Source organism: Salmo salar, chromosome ssa02 (assembly GCF_905237065.1).
Source record: "Salmo salar chromosome ssa02, Ssal_v3.1, whole genome shotgun sequence".
NCBI classification, from domain to species: Eukaryota; Metazoa; Chordata; class Actinopteri; order Salmoniformes; family Salmonidae; genus Salmo; species Salmo salar.
Window position 1 is genome coordinate 32,008,573 of NC_059443.1, and position 13,827 is coordinate 32,022,399.

The 13,827-nt window shown below is 45.0% G+C and overlaps 1 protein-coding gene across 1 annotated transcript in view; it reads left to right on the plus strand.

The window, feature by feature from the left end:
• The first annotated feature begins 3,681 nt into the window (after nucleotides 1-3,681).
• Nucleotides 3,682-13,827, plus strand: part of itga8 (integrin, alpha 8) — a 65,716-nt gene continuing 55,570 nt past the window's right edge. Inside the window, exons 1-6 of the mRNA XM_045702369.1 lie at nucleotides 3,682-4,206; nucleotides 4,840-4,988; nucleotides 7,082-7,182; nucleotides 7,378-7,501; nucleotides 9,930-9,991; nucleotides 12,806-12,851. Of these exons, the coding sequence (XP_045558325.1) occupies nucleotides 4,019-4,206; nucleotides 4,840-4,988; nucleotides 7,082-7,182; nucleotides 7,378-7,501; nucleotides 9,930-9,991; nucleotides 12,806-12,851 (670 nt within the window). The 5' untranslated portion in view covers nucleotides 3,682-4,018. The remainder of the gene's footprint in view (nucleotides 4,207-4,839; nucleotides 4,989-7,081; nucleotides 7,183-7,377; nucleotides 7,502-9,929; nucleotides 9,992-12,805; nucleotides 12,852-13,827) is intronic.

Below are 13,827 nucleotides of genomic sequence, written 5' to 3' on the forward strand. Positions count from 1 at the left end.
CTTGTGTGTGGGCTTGTTCGATGTTGCAGGTGACTGCCAAATGACTAATCTACACATCACCTTGCATCATAGTCTCACCTAACCATCTGTCTACTTGCATCATAAGTAACTACTCATTATTGTTTGTAGATCAGTCAGTCACAGTTTACCCACAATTCATCATTTATTTGAACAGAATGCTCTCGAACATGGCCTGTATGTATGTGCTTGCATGTGTGTCAGTCTGTGTGGTGTATGTGTGTTATTGGAAAGGGGATATCTGTGTGTTTGTTGGATGAGACTGGGAGATAGAGGAGAGAAAAATTACGGATGGTTGAACTATTGAGCGCACACTGAAACTGATACAAATTAGAATGCTTTTACCTGGTGAGGGACCATCATAACACAGGCACACCAAAAAGAGGAGCACTACTCTTGTTCTAGTCCTCTCTGTGTGTGTACACGCACACACGTGTATCCTCGCCAGGTGAAGTTTGTAAAAACTGATATCTTGTTGAATATCTGAAGTCTCTCTCTTTTCATTCTGTTCATCTTGGATTTACACGAAAGCAGTTGAGAAAGAACAGTCCACCTCTCTATCAACATTGTTCAAAAGGGCAATTTTAAGAGTGCTGTTCACGTGTGTGTGTGTACACTGGGTTAAACTGTCCTTCACCTCTGAATGCCTGCACACAGCAAGAAGAAACATGCTTCACACAGCATATGTGCTCTATGAGAATGGCGGGTACACAGGCACGGTACATTTTATGTTTGTGTCTGTCTGTTGTTGGTCACCATATGCATGTGTGAGACCATATGCTCGTCTGTAATGTAATGAGCCACTATGGTTCCATCTGTCTCTGGAGTTCAACACTGACATTAACTCAGGAAAAAAAAAGAAACATCCCTTTTTCAGGTCCCTGTATTTCAAAGATAATTTGCAAAAATCCAAATCACTTCACAGATCTTCATTGTAAAGGGTTTAAACACTGTTTCCCATGCTTGTTCAATTAACCATAATTAACCTGTGGATTAAGGTCACAGTTATGAAAACGTAGGACACTAAAGAGGCCTTTCTACTGACTCTGAAAAACACCAAAAGAAAGATGCCCAGGGTCCCTGCTCATCTGCGTAAACGTGACTTAGGCATGCTGCCAGGAGGCATGAGGACTGCAGATGTGGCCAGGGCAATAAATTGCAATGTCCGTACTGTGAGACACCTAAGACAGAGCTACAGGGAGACAGGACGGACAGCTGATCGGCCTCGCAGTGGCAGACCACGTGTAAGAAGACCTGCACAGGATCGGTACATCCGAACATCACACCTGCGGGACAGGTACAGGATGACAACTGCCCGAGTTACACCAGGAACGCACAATCCCACCATCAGTGCTCAGACTGTCCGCAATAGGCTGAGAGAGGCTGGACTGAGGGCTTGTAGGCCTGTTGTAAGGCAGGTCCTCACCAGACATCACCAGCAACAACGTCGCCTATGGGCACAAGCCCACCGTCGCTGGACCAGACAGGACTGGCAAAAAGTGCTCTTCACTGACGAGTCGTGGTTTTGTCTCACCAGGGGTGATGGTCGGATTCGTGTTTATTGTCAAAGGAATGAGCGTTATACAGAGGCCTGTACTCTTGAGCGGGATCGATTTGGAGGTGGAGGGTCCGTCATGGTCTTGGGCGGTGTGTCACAGCATCATCGGACTGAGCTTGTTGTCATTGCAGGCAATCTCAACGCTGTGTGTTACAGGGAAGACATCCTCCTCCCTCATGTGGTACCCTTCCTGCAGGCTCATCCTGACATGACCCTCCAGCATGACAATGCCACCAGCCACACTGCGTGATTTCCTGCAAGACAGGAATGTCAGTGTTCTGCCATGGCCAGCGAAGAGCCCGGATCTCAATCCCATTGAGCACCTCTGGGACCTGTTATTTCTGAGGGTGAGGGCTAGAGCCATTCCCCCCAGGAATGTCTGGGAACTTGCAGGTGCCTTGGTGGAAGAGTGGGGTAACATCTCACAGCAAGAACTGGCAAATCTGGTCAGTCAATGAGGAGGTGATGCACTGCAGTACTTAATGCAGCTGCTGGCCACACCAGATACTGACTGTTACTTTTGATTTCCCCCCCCCATTGTTCAGGGACACATTATGACATTTCTGTTAGTCACATGTCTGTGGAACTTGTTCAGTTTATGTCTCAGTTGTTGAATCTTGTTATGTTCACACAAATATTTACACATGTTAAGTTTGCTGAAAATAAACGCAGTTGACAGTGAGAGGACATTTCTTTTTTTCTGAGTTGACATTAGAAGGGAGGGAGGGAAGGGGTAGATTGAGACGGAGAGAGAGGTACGGACAGCAAGAGGAGTGCAGAGAGACGTAAGGAAAGAGATTGAGAACAGCAGAGGGAAAGAGAGGGAGGGGTAAAGGAGGAAGAGGGCATGCGAGGGGGAGGGGTTAAGGAGAGTTGGGGAAACTTGTCTGAATTCTCCATCTGGTAGGTCAAGGTTGTTCACTGTGACTCCCTCTCATCACCATGCAGCCTCAGATTCTATAACACACACACTCAGACACACACAACATACACAACCCCACCTGGTTCATATCACTTGTCTGAAAATATAAAGAAGTGGTTTACAGTAACATCCTAACTCTACACACGCACACAGTAACATAGAAACACATACGTTTCATTTTGGTCCATAGCTAAATAAATTGTTACTAAGGTCATTACAGATCACAGATGTTTGGACAATGTGGTCCACATAAGTCATGTTTCTCCAACACAAATGGACATAAAGCTCCTCCTAAACATGTTCCTCATAACAGCTGAGAAAGAGCAGTACTCCCCAGCACACAGTCAGTTTTACAGCTCACTATGACTATATGAGACTTTCTGTCTTTTGATAACAAACATTCTAAAGTTCAGATTTAATTAAAACTCTCCTGATGCTGATTAGGAGCAGACTGAGTTAATGCAGGAACACACACACATGACACACACACACACACTGGAGGAGTGATGTGGGCATAGTGGAATTTTCTGCTTTGATAAGATTACACTGTATATCTACAGGATGTAGGCTATGCAGGCAAGATGTCTAAAAAACGCACACCCACAAGTTGTGTCTGGATCAGAATAGGCTACGAGTTTATTTATAGCTTAACTTTTGGGAGAGGACTCGCGGGCGACAGGGGGATTGGTAACGCGTGCGTTGAAAACCCATCTCACACACACACACACACACACATAGGCCTATACACAAACACATTTAGACACACACATACAACGTGATAGGCCTAACCCGTCTTTAGTTTTAGTGCTCAGGCTGGCGTGTTTAACTTTAGATCTTAGTAATAATTACGCGAGATAATTACCGGTGATTATTCTTTAATGGAAGGAAACACACCTCATTAAACCGGCGCGGTCAGAATAAACGGTTTAATAATAAAACACCGCGAAACCCGAGATCTGTAATATCAGACATATCAGTATCACCACACTGACTGAAGGCATGTCATATTATATGGCCATTGTGCGTGCGTGTGAGCGAGAAAGAGAGAGATAATTAATACATCCACTTTATAATATTTATTGCTTCACGATCAAAACCTACGAAATTAGAAAATCGCTTTTTTTCCCCATAAAACGATAGCTTGATGACGCAGCCCCTTGGCGCGCGTTCTGATGTGGTCTGGATGCGGTCTTGAAGGGGGCGCCGGGGTCGAAGTGTTGCGCAACCGGGGCGCGCACTGAATACAAGCGCGCCGCCGCAGCGACAGGAGAGTCTGGCTACAGGCTGCAGAGTGTGTGTGAGTGAGAGCATCAATAGTTCTGACCCGGAGGAGAGTGTGTGTGTAGCTTGTGTGGGAGACAGAAGGGAGAGCGGAACGCACGGCCACAACTTGGGATAACTCACCTTGCAGGACAGAAACATCTCTCTCGCTCCATCTCTTCTATCATCTATCTATCTCTCCTTGCAAACGGATTCAAGCGGTGTGATAGACTACTGGTCTGGCTGTGGGGAAGGTGTTAATGTGTGCCCATAGCATGTGCGCGTTCGGTGGGATGTTGTGTCGCGTGGTGTCGGTGCTGTGGCTGGTCCTTTCGGTGGTCTCAGGGTTCAACCTGCATGCGGAGCGCCCGGCGGTGTATGGAGGACCAGAGGGGAGCTACTTTGGTTACTCCGTGGACTTCTACCGACCGACCCCCGAAAGCAGCACGTGAGTGACAACAGTCCGAGACCACAACTATCACTTTAAAACATTGCATTTTTTATATTGTAAATTTCAATTTCGAACAGCCTACAAAAGTCTGCGGGTTCATGTTGGGTTAATATGAATTAAGTCTGGATTCCCAGAAAAAAACATGCTGAACAGAGAGATGGGTTCAATCTCCTAATAAAATAGTAGAATAGAAATATCATTATTTCAACAGGAAATTCGTCTTGCAAGTGAACACAAATACAGTTACAAATGTCACAGAATAGTAGACTACGTTGGGACAGTTTTCCAAGCACACCAATATTTCATAGTGCTGGTAGCCTACTGTACTTGTGCTTTCTGTGCTGACTCTGTGATGAGCGCTGGGATTTGTAAAGGAACTGAGGACTGTTTTATTACCAAGATGCTCCTATCATGTTTCATGTTTCAGCTCCTTAGTTTTACACACTGGATAAGAGCTTCCGCTAAATGACTAAAATATTCATGTGTCTTGCCCAATGAATGTGTGTAATTATCTGTCTCTCTAGCAGTGTGTGTGTCTCTGTGTGTTAAATACCATTTATTTCTCTTAGGTTGTGTGTGTGAACATTCGGTTAGTGGCATTATATCTCAGTCATGACTGTGTCCCTGCAGGTTGAGTGTGTTGGTGGGAGCGCCCAAGGCCAACACGTCCCAGCCAGGCATCATAGAGGGAGGAGCAGTCTACTACTGTCCCTATCCCCCAAACCCTGACCCCACCAAGCAGCGCTACAGCTGTACACAGATACCCTTCGACAACGCCAGTGAGTTACACCATGCTGTGTACCTGTGTGTGTGTGTGTGTGTGTGTGTGTGTGTGTGTGTGTGTGTGTGTGTGTGTGTGTGTGTGTGCGTGCGTGCGTGCGTGCGTGCGTGCGTGCGTGTGTGCGCGTGTGTGTGTGTGCTAGTTCTGCTCGCATAAAGTTCATGAGTGAGTATGAAGGGGTTAACTCCTGCCCATGTGGTTGGCTTCAGGTTTCAGGAGCACAGAAGAACCGTACGTGTGTGTGTGTGTTCCTGTTAGAAGTGTAATTTCACCCGATGCACTTCATCCGGACAAATAACAGAACACGAGAGCGCACTCACCACTAATGTGTGGAAGTGTGTGGATGTTCCGTGTGTTTGTGAGTGTGTGTGTGTGTGTGTGTGTGTGTGTGTGTGTGTGTGTGTGTGTGTGTGTGTGTGTGTGTGTGTGTGTGTGTGTGTGTGTGTGTGTGTGTGTGTGTGTGTGCGTGCGTGCGTGTGTGTGATGATCCATATGGTCATTGTCAGCTGGAGTGTGTATGAAGAGGGCCATAGAAAAATAACTACTATTCATTTCTATGAGAAAGATATGTTGGTGGGTGGTGGCTGAATGCATCTGTCTGTCTGGTGTTCTGGAATTCTGGTACTGTCACCTCTGGTTCTTTACTGAAAAACGACTTCCTGTTGCACTAATCGGTCTATTCTGATAGGATGGGCAATCAATTTCATAGAGATTAATAACTCCTCTATTCTCGTTCTCCCTAAATCTCTGCCTCGCTTCCTCTCTCGCTCTCGCTCTCTCTCTCTCACTCCATCACTCACTGAATTATCCTGGGGGAGGGGTAAAGTGTGAGTGTGTATGAAGCGGTCAGGGGGCTAGTGGGGGTAAACTGTGAGCACATGGGAATTTAGTTTCCCTCTGAGACTGGAGGGGATACGAGGGAGGGGAGGTCTGCTTTTTATTAGATCTTCAAATTCATCCTTGTGTGTGTGTGTGTGTGTGTGTGTGTGTGTGTGTGTGTGTGTGTGTGTGTGTGTGTGTGTGTGTGTGTGTGTGTGTGTGTGTGTGTGTGTGTGTGTGTGTTCGTGTGTGTGTGTGTGTGATTGATGTGCAAGGATATGGTGGATATGGCTAGAGTTACTGTAGCCTCATTAATACAGGTACAAACCAGCGACATGAGAGACACACACACACACACCCACGCATATAATCTATCATCGCACGCACGCACGCACACACACACACACACACACAGACGGAGCCATACTGGGTAGGGCCTCAGTCAGGGAGAAAGACAGGGAGAGGAGAGGGAAGGAGAGAGAGATTGAAGGAATTAAGCAATAAGACTAGTAAGTCGCTCTGGATAAGAGCGTCTGCTAAATGACTTAAATGTAAATGTAAATGTAGAGAGTGTGCAATATGGCGATCAGTGGCATGGCTGTGGTGCGCCTGGCCTGGTACAGTCAAAGGGAAGAGACCAAGCCACTTACTGGGTTAGAGGTTAGGAACAGTGTGCAGGTGTGCATGAGGTCATTCTAATGACAAAACATGACACAAGACATATGGGGATAGTTCACTCAAATTTCATAATTAGTTCATCTCTTTCTTACCTTGTCGTCTAGAATGGGCCGGGAGAAACTGCAGTCTTCAGTGTGTGTGTGTGTAGGTTGCTGGTGTTTTATGAGGTGTAGAGACTCCGTCTCTCTAAACAGGCCCAGCTGGCCTTCAATAACACAGGAAAGGATCTGCACTGGAGCAGGCTAACACCCACTGACACACACACACACACACACACACACACACACACACACACACACACACACACACACACACACACACACACACAGTCATACACATTTATAGCATGACAATGGACATTAAAGATCAAGGTGTATTTCTAGAAACTTCAATAGAAACATTTCAAAAAGTTAGTGTTACTTTAGTTAGCTTCCAAATCTGGGCCTTCCATGGTGTATAGACAGGCATGACCCATGTTGTACAGAGACTAGACCTATTAGGGCTGGGCCAGGTCGATTGATGCCATAATTAAACTCTCTCCCTCTTTCCCCCCTCCCTCCCTCCCTCCCTCCCTCCCTCCATCTCTCTCTATAGATAACAGGATGATTAAGGTTAATGGCACCAGGGAGCCTCTGGAGTTCAAGTCTCACCAGTGGTTTGGAGCCTCAGTTAGAACTCACAAAGGCAAAGTGGTGGTGAGGAATGATATTCTGTCTAACCCTAACCTGTCATACATGTAAACCATCAGTGCTATGGTTAACTAATACACTTTGAACCAGCCATATACATGTTGTGTGTGTGTGTGTGTGTGTGTGTGTGTGTGTGTGTGTGTGTGTGTGTGTGTGTGTGTGTGTGTGTGTGTGTGTGTGTGTGTGCGTTTGTGTGTCTAGGCCTGTGCTCCTCTCTACCACTGGCGTACAGTGAAGGTGAACGGTGAGAAGGACCCGGTAGGAACCTGCTATGTTGCCGTGCAGAACTTCAGCGCCTACGCAGAATACTCACCCTGTAGGACCAGTGAGTTCACACACACACACACACACACACACACACACACACACACACACACACACACACACACACACACACACACACACACACACAAAACGTACAAACACATACACACGAACACACATACGCACTTGTGATGTTGGGGAAAAAATCTATGATGTTATATCGATACTTTGACTCCAAGTATCGATTTGTAAAATGTATTTATACATTTTTTGATGCTAGGTAGCGTTAGCTAATCGGCTGAACCTGCGCCAAAACTCTGGTATTTTTTATCCTATAGCTTGTTCACAATCTTCTTTTTAAATAGTGAGCCAACATGTTTTCAGCATTTTTATTTCCATGGCTGATTTTCTCATGCTCTCTCTTGTCTCTCTGCAGCAGACATGCAGAATAGTGAGCAATATATTTGGAACATCAAATTGCAATAAAATCGCAGTAGCGAATTGCAATATGTATAGAATCATGAAAAACCCTGGCAATTTCCAGCCCTAATACACACACACCAAATTGCAAGACAACAGCGTCTTGTAGTAAAAGAGGCTAGATACTCAGTACTCCGATATACTGTCTATGGCTGGAGACTAACAGGCTACAGTCAAAACCATTAGCAGGATAAGAAGCTAAGGTCACTATCAGGTGGCCATTTGTAAACACCCACTGGAACACACAACTAGGTTTGGGCGGTATACCGTATATACTGTATAGCGGGGTATTTAAAAAAAGCCACGGGATGGTTTTTCAATACTGTCAAAACAAACGTTTTTCAATTCATTTGAATATTTGTAGCTACTTTTTAAGTTATTACCTGCAGTCAACTTGTGCAATACGTTAGGAGATAAAGCAGGTTGCGTTCTTCATTTTAACCTGTCACATTATTTTAGATGAAGCTTACAGTAGTTCCCCAGAACAGTTGAGCCAGTCACGTGTTTGTTTGTAAATAGCACAATGGGAGAAAGCGAGCTGGTGAGACCATAGCTCTCTATATCTATCTGCGAGTCTCTGTTGTGCAGCGCACATGAGGTGATGAAGTTACACTTGCATGCAAATCACTGCTAAATAATGGCTTTCTGCCAGAAGTCAAAGAGCTCTGGATGAGTTATCTGTATTGCTGCCATTTTTTCCCTGTGGATCTACCAATCATTTTTTTCTCCCCCGTTCATCTCCCATCTACTCCATGTACACATGCTGCTCTTCTTTTTGAAAAGCACGCATCACAACTTTGTTCATTTCCACAACATCTCTTGTTCACTTTTGCTTGGAAACGTCCACACACACACCGAAAAGGACATTTGGTAGCTACTAGCTATGCTTGTGTAACTTCATGAGCTGTTTTTGCCTGTCTGCAATTAGTTTATGTTTGTTTTCGCTTGTTAGTATTTAGCTATGTAATTTCACTATTAGTTTGTGCAAATTTTATTAGCATTCTGGGAATAGAGGCCCAATGGGCTTTTCTTGCGTTTTTAGCCCCCACTTGTGTGCTTTGCCGGTAATACCGTAAATCCCAGTATGAGAGAAGGAAGGTATGACATGAAAATCTGAATACCGTACAACCTAATACACAACTCTTATCATTGACTCTCTACACAAACATCCTGACACACACACACACACACACACACACACACACACACACACACACACACACACACACACACACACACACACACACACACACACACACACACACACACACACACATCTGGTGTTTTAGTGATTCTGGAGGTTATTTAAGGGTTTGTTTTATGTTGTTAGTGAGATTTGACAACATCGACGTCAAACAACTTAAAAGAAAAACATAAAACATTCTACTCTATTGGACAGTTTTTATTGAGATCAACGTGATGGTCCCAAGGTGGTTGGACGCACAATGCTACTGTACAAACCCAGCACACCTGCACTCGCGCACGCACACATACACATATACACAAACACTCAGTCTCTGTAATGTTTCCAACCCAGTGTGCGTGTTTCAACCTTTCTCTCTGGGAGCTCCTTGTTTAGATTTTAATGTGGATTTATGACCTCCGAGCTTACACACATAGCAGTCAGTATGTGTGTGCGTGTGTGCATGTGTGTGTGTGTGTGTGTGTGTGTGTGTGTGTGTGTGTGTGTGTGTGTGTGTGTGTGTGTGTGTGTGTGTGTGTGTGTGTGTGTGTGTGTGTGTGTGTGTGGTTACGACTCATTTCACCTCTCCTCGGGGTGCCTCTGGAACACGGGGAATGATTCATTATCAGCCAGGTTTATATACACACACACGCCATGCACTCTGATTTCTTCCACATAGAGTTTGGACATATGGAATAGTGGAGAGGTAAAGTTAGAGCTCCTTGGAGGGTCAGGGTTAGACTTTTTGTAACACTGCAACTAATAACAATTCACCATAGGAGGGTTGAAACGATGGTCTGATATGGTGTGTGATTGTGTTTGTCAGATGATCCAGACCCGGAGGGACAGGGTTTCTGCCAGGCCGGGTTCAGTGTGGATTTCACCAAGGTAACAACCATCACTACCCACGTGACGTCCTCATCACCGTCCATGTCATGACATCCTCATCACCGTCCATGTCATGACATCCTCATCACCGTCCATGTCATGACAATCCTCAATATAGAGAGAACCCCTTAGTTATTTTCACACAATCACAGCCGAGTCAAAATATTCCCAAGACGTGTGTGTGTGTGTGTATGTAAAAATACATGTTTGTCATAACACCCTCCCTCCTCCTCATCCTCATCCTCTCTTTCTCTCCGTCTGACCCGTCCTCTCTCAAGACAATAGAGAGACACACAATAAGGGTTAGAGGGGAGAGTGCTAGGAGGCATGCAACTTTGTCCGTTTCAATCACAGAGGGCCTTGCTCCTGTGAACATCTGAACCCTCTTCATCTCTGCTCAATGTACCCTCTTGTACAGGAAGCTGTCATTTTCAACAGGAAGTACACATGGATGACTGAAGACAGTATACACACACACACACACACACACACACACACACACACACACACACACACACACACACACACACACACACACACACAGAGAAACAAACAGGCACACACACATTGTCTTTTATGATTGTTTCTTCAATGTTTATCAATCAGTGTGTATACAGGTAAGTCAGGACGAGCAAGACCACTTAAAGGTCCAATGCAACCATTTTTATCTGAATATTAAAACATGTTTTGGGTAACAATGAAGTACCTTACTGTGATTGGTTCTGATTAAAAGGGTAAAAATAAAAATAAATCGCTTCTTAGCAAAGAGCAATTTCAAAAGCAAGAATTTTGCTATAACTGTCTGGGAGTGGTCTGAGTGGGGAGGGGATAACTGAAAATTAGCTGTTATTGGCAGAGAGGTTTGGAACAGACTTTCTTATTGATCTATTAACTAATGTACTACCTGGTGATGACACCAGTCAGGCCAAAACTACAACCCAACAAAATGGGCTGGCATTTCAGTTGGTCTTTTCAAACAGCTCTTACACTAAAAGGGCATTATCATAATGTGGAAATATATATAAAACACAGGAAAATCATGTTTCTGACTCCACTGGGCCTTTAAAGTGCATTGAATTTGGTTTAACACAAGCAGATTAAGTATCGTCGCTTATATGATTCTGTGGGGTCATGATCAGGGGCTCTCGGCCCGACCCAGATGTATATACATTGCATTCAGAAAGTATTCAGACTCCTTCCCCTTTTCCACATTTTGTTACGTTACAGCCTTATTCTATAATGGATTTAAAAAAAATCCTCATCAATCTACACACAATACCCCATAATGACATAGTGAAAACAGGTTTTCAGAATTAAAAAAAACAACAGAAATACCTTATTTGCATAAGTATTCAGACATCTTTGCTATGAGGCTCGAAATTGAGCTCAGGTCCATCCTGATCATCCTTGATATGTTTCTACAACTTGACTGGAGGCCACCTGTGCTAAATTCAATTGATTGGACATGATTTGGAAAGGCAAACACCTGTCTATAAAAGGTCCCACAGTTGACAGTTCATGTCAGAGCAAAAACCAAGCCATGAAGTCGAAGGAATTGTCCATAGAGCTCCGAGACAGGATTGTATTGAGGCACAGATCTGGGGAAGGGTACCAAAACATTTCTGCAGCATTGAAGATCCCCAAGGACACAGTGGCCTCCATCATTCTTAAATGGGAGAAGTTTGGAACCACCAAGACTCTTCCTAGAGCTGGCCACCCGGCCAAACTGAGCAATCGGGGGAGAAGGGCCTTGGTCAGGGAGGTGACCAAGAACCCGATGGTCACTCTGACAGAGCTCCAGAGTTCCCCTGTGGAGATGGGAGAACCTTCCAGAAGGACAAACATCTCTGCAGCACTATACCAATCAGGCCTTTATGGTAGAGTGGCCAGACAGAAGCCACTCCTCAGTAAAAGGCACCTGACAGTCAGCTTGGAGTTTGCCAAAAGGCATCTAAAGGACTCTCAGACCATGAGGATCTAGATTGTCTGGACTGATGAAACCAGGATTTAACTCCTTGGCCTGAATGCTAAGCGTCACATCTGGAGGAAACCTGGCACCATCCCTACGGTGAAGCATGGTGGTGGGGATGTTTTTCAGCTGCAGGGACTGGGAGACCTGTCAGGATCGAGGGAAAGATGCAAAGTAAAGTATAGAGAGACCCTTGATGAAAACCTGCTCCAGAGCGCTCAGGACCTCAGACTGGGGCGAAGGTTCACCTTCCAACAGGACAACAACCCTAAGCACACAGTCAAGACAATGCAGGAGTGGCATCGGGACATGTCTCTGAATGTCCTTGAGTGGCCCAGCCAGAGCCCAGACTTGAACCCGATCGGACATCTCTAGAGAGACCTGAAAATAGTTGTGCAGCGACGTTCCCCATCCAACCTGACAGAGCTTGAGAGGATCTGCAGAGAAGAATGGGAGAAACTCCCCAATACAGATGTGCCAAGCTTGTAGTGTCATACCCAAGAAGACTGAAGGCTGTAATCTCTGCCAAAGGTGCTTCAACAAAGTACTGAGTAAAGGGTCTGAATACCTATGTAAATGTAATATTTCTGTTTATTTATTTTTTATACATTTGTAAAAATATGTAAAAACCTGTTTTTGCTTTGTCATTATGGGGTATTGTGTGTAGATTTATGAGGTGGAATAAAACAATTTAATCAATTTTAGAGTAAGGCTGTAACATAACAAAATGTGAAAAAAAGTTAAGGGGTCTGAATACTTTCCGAAGGCACTGTAAATTCAGCTTTTGTCCAGTCTTGAATAAGTTAGTCCTAACCCTGGACTGACCCTGACTTTCTCTTCCTCAGGAGGGGACACTGGTGGTGGGCGGACCTGGAAGCTTCTACTGGCAAGGTAACATTAGCTCCCTCTATGTGAAACACTAGAATTGCAAAAAAAAAGGCAGAGAGACAAAGAGAGAGGGAGAAAGAGGTGAGTTCAGCAGCACGATGAAGGCACATTCCTGCACCAGACCTGGATTCACATAGTATTTGATGAAGCACTGCTCCAGTTCATTTCTCTCATTCCTGATGTGCAGTTTGATCCCAGGAGAAGCCAGAGTAGGACAAGGTAGAGTGAGAGACCCTCCCTTCTCTCTCTCTGACAGGAAGTGTTTGAGTGAGTCTAGGCTCAGTTGTAATGAGCTGATCAGAGGGTAATGGGGTGTGGAGGAACTCCCACTCTCCATGGTAGTGTGTGTGTTGGAGGGCAGACACCTGCTTCAGTCTGACAGTGGACCTTGAAGTTTGAAGGTGTGTGGGTGGATGTTTGTGTTGTGGGGGGGGGGGTTGGACTCTTCCTGTCCTGATATCTCCTCGCTTATCTTCATTGAGTGGATATTAGCACACAGCTGTGTGTGTGTGACGGTGAGTGTGCATGCAAGTCTGCATTTATGTGTGTGTATGAGAGACAGGTACTAATACTGGGTAGTAAACTCTCCTCCTTTGATCACGGTCACTCCCATCATGTTAACCTCTGCGCCATATCGCTCCAGTCTCTTAATTCATTTAAAAATGAAAGAGGATAGGAACGTGCTTTTACAACAAGAACTGCCTTCTCTGTCTGCCATATGCCTTTAAAATGGAGAGATAGACAGAAGTGGGTAAGAGAGAGATAGATAGTCAATGAATCTTTTTATTAATAAATATTATGTTGTATTAATCCTTTGTTGAAGGTGGTTTATGATCTCTCTATACCCCTGGTGTGTGTGTGTGTGTGTGTGTGTGTGTGTGTGTGTGTGTGTGTGTGTGTGTGTGTGTGTGTGTGTGTGTGTGTGTGTGTGTGTGTGTGTGTGTGTGTGTGTGTGTGTGTGTGTGTGTGTGTGTGTGTG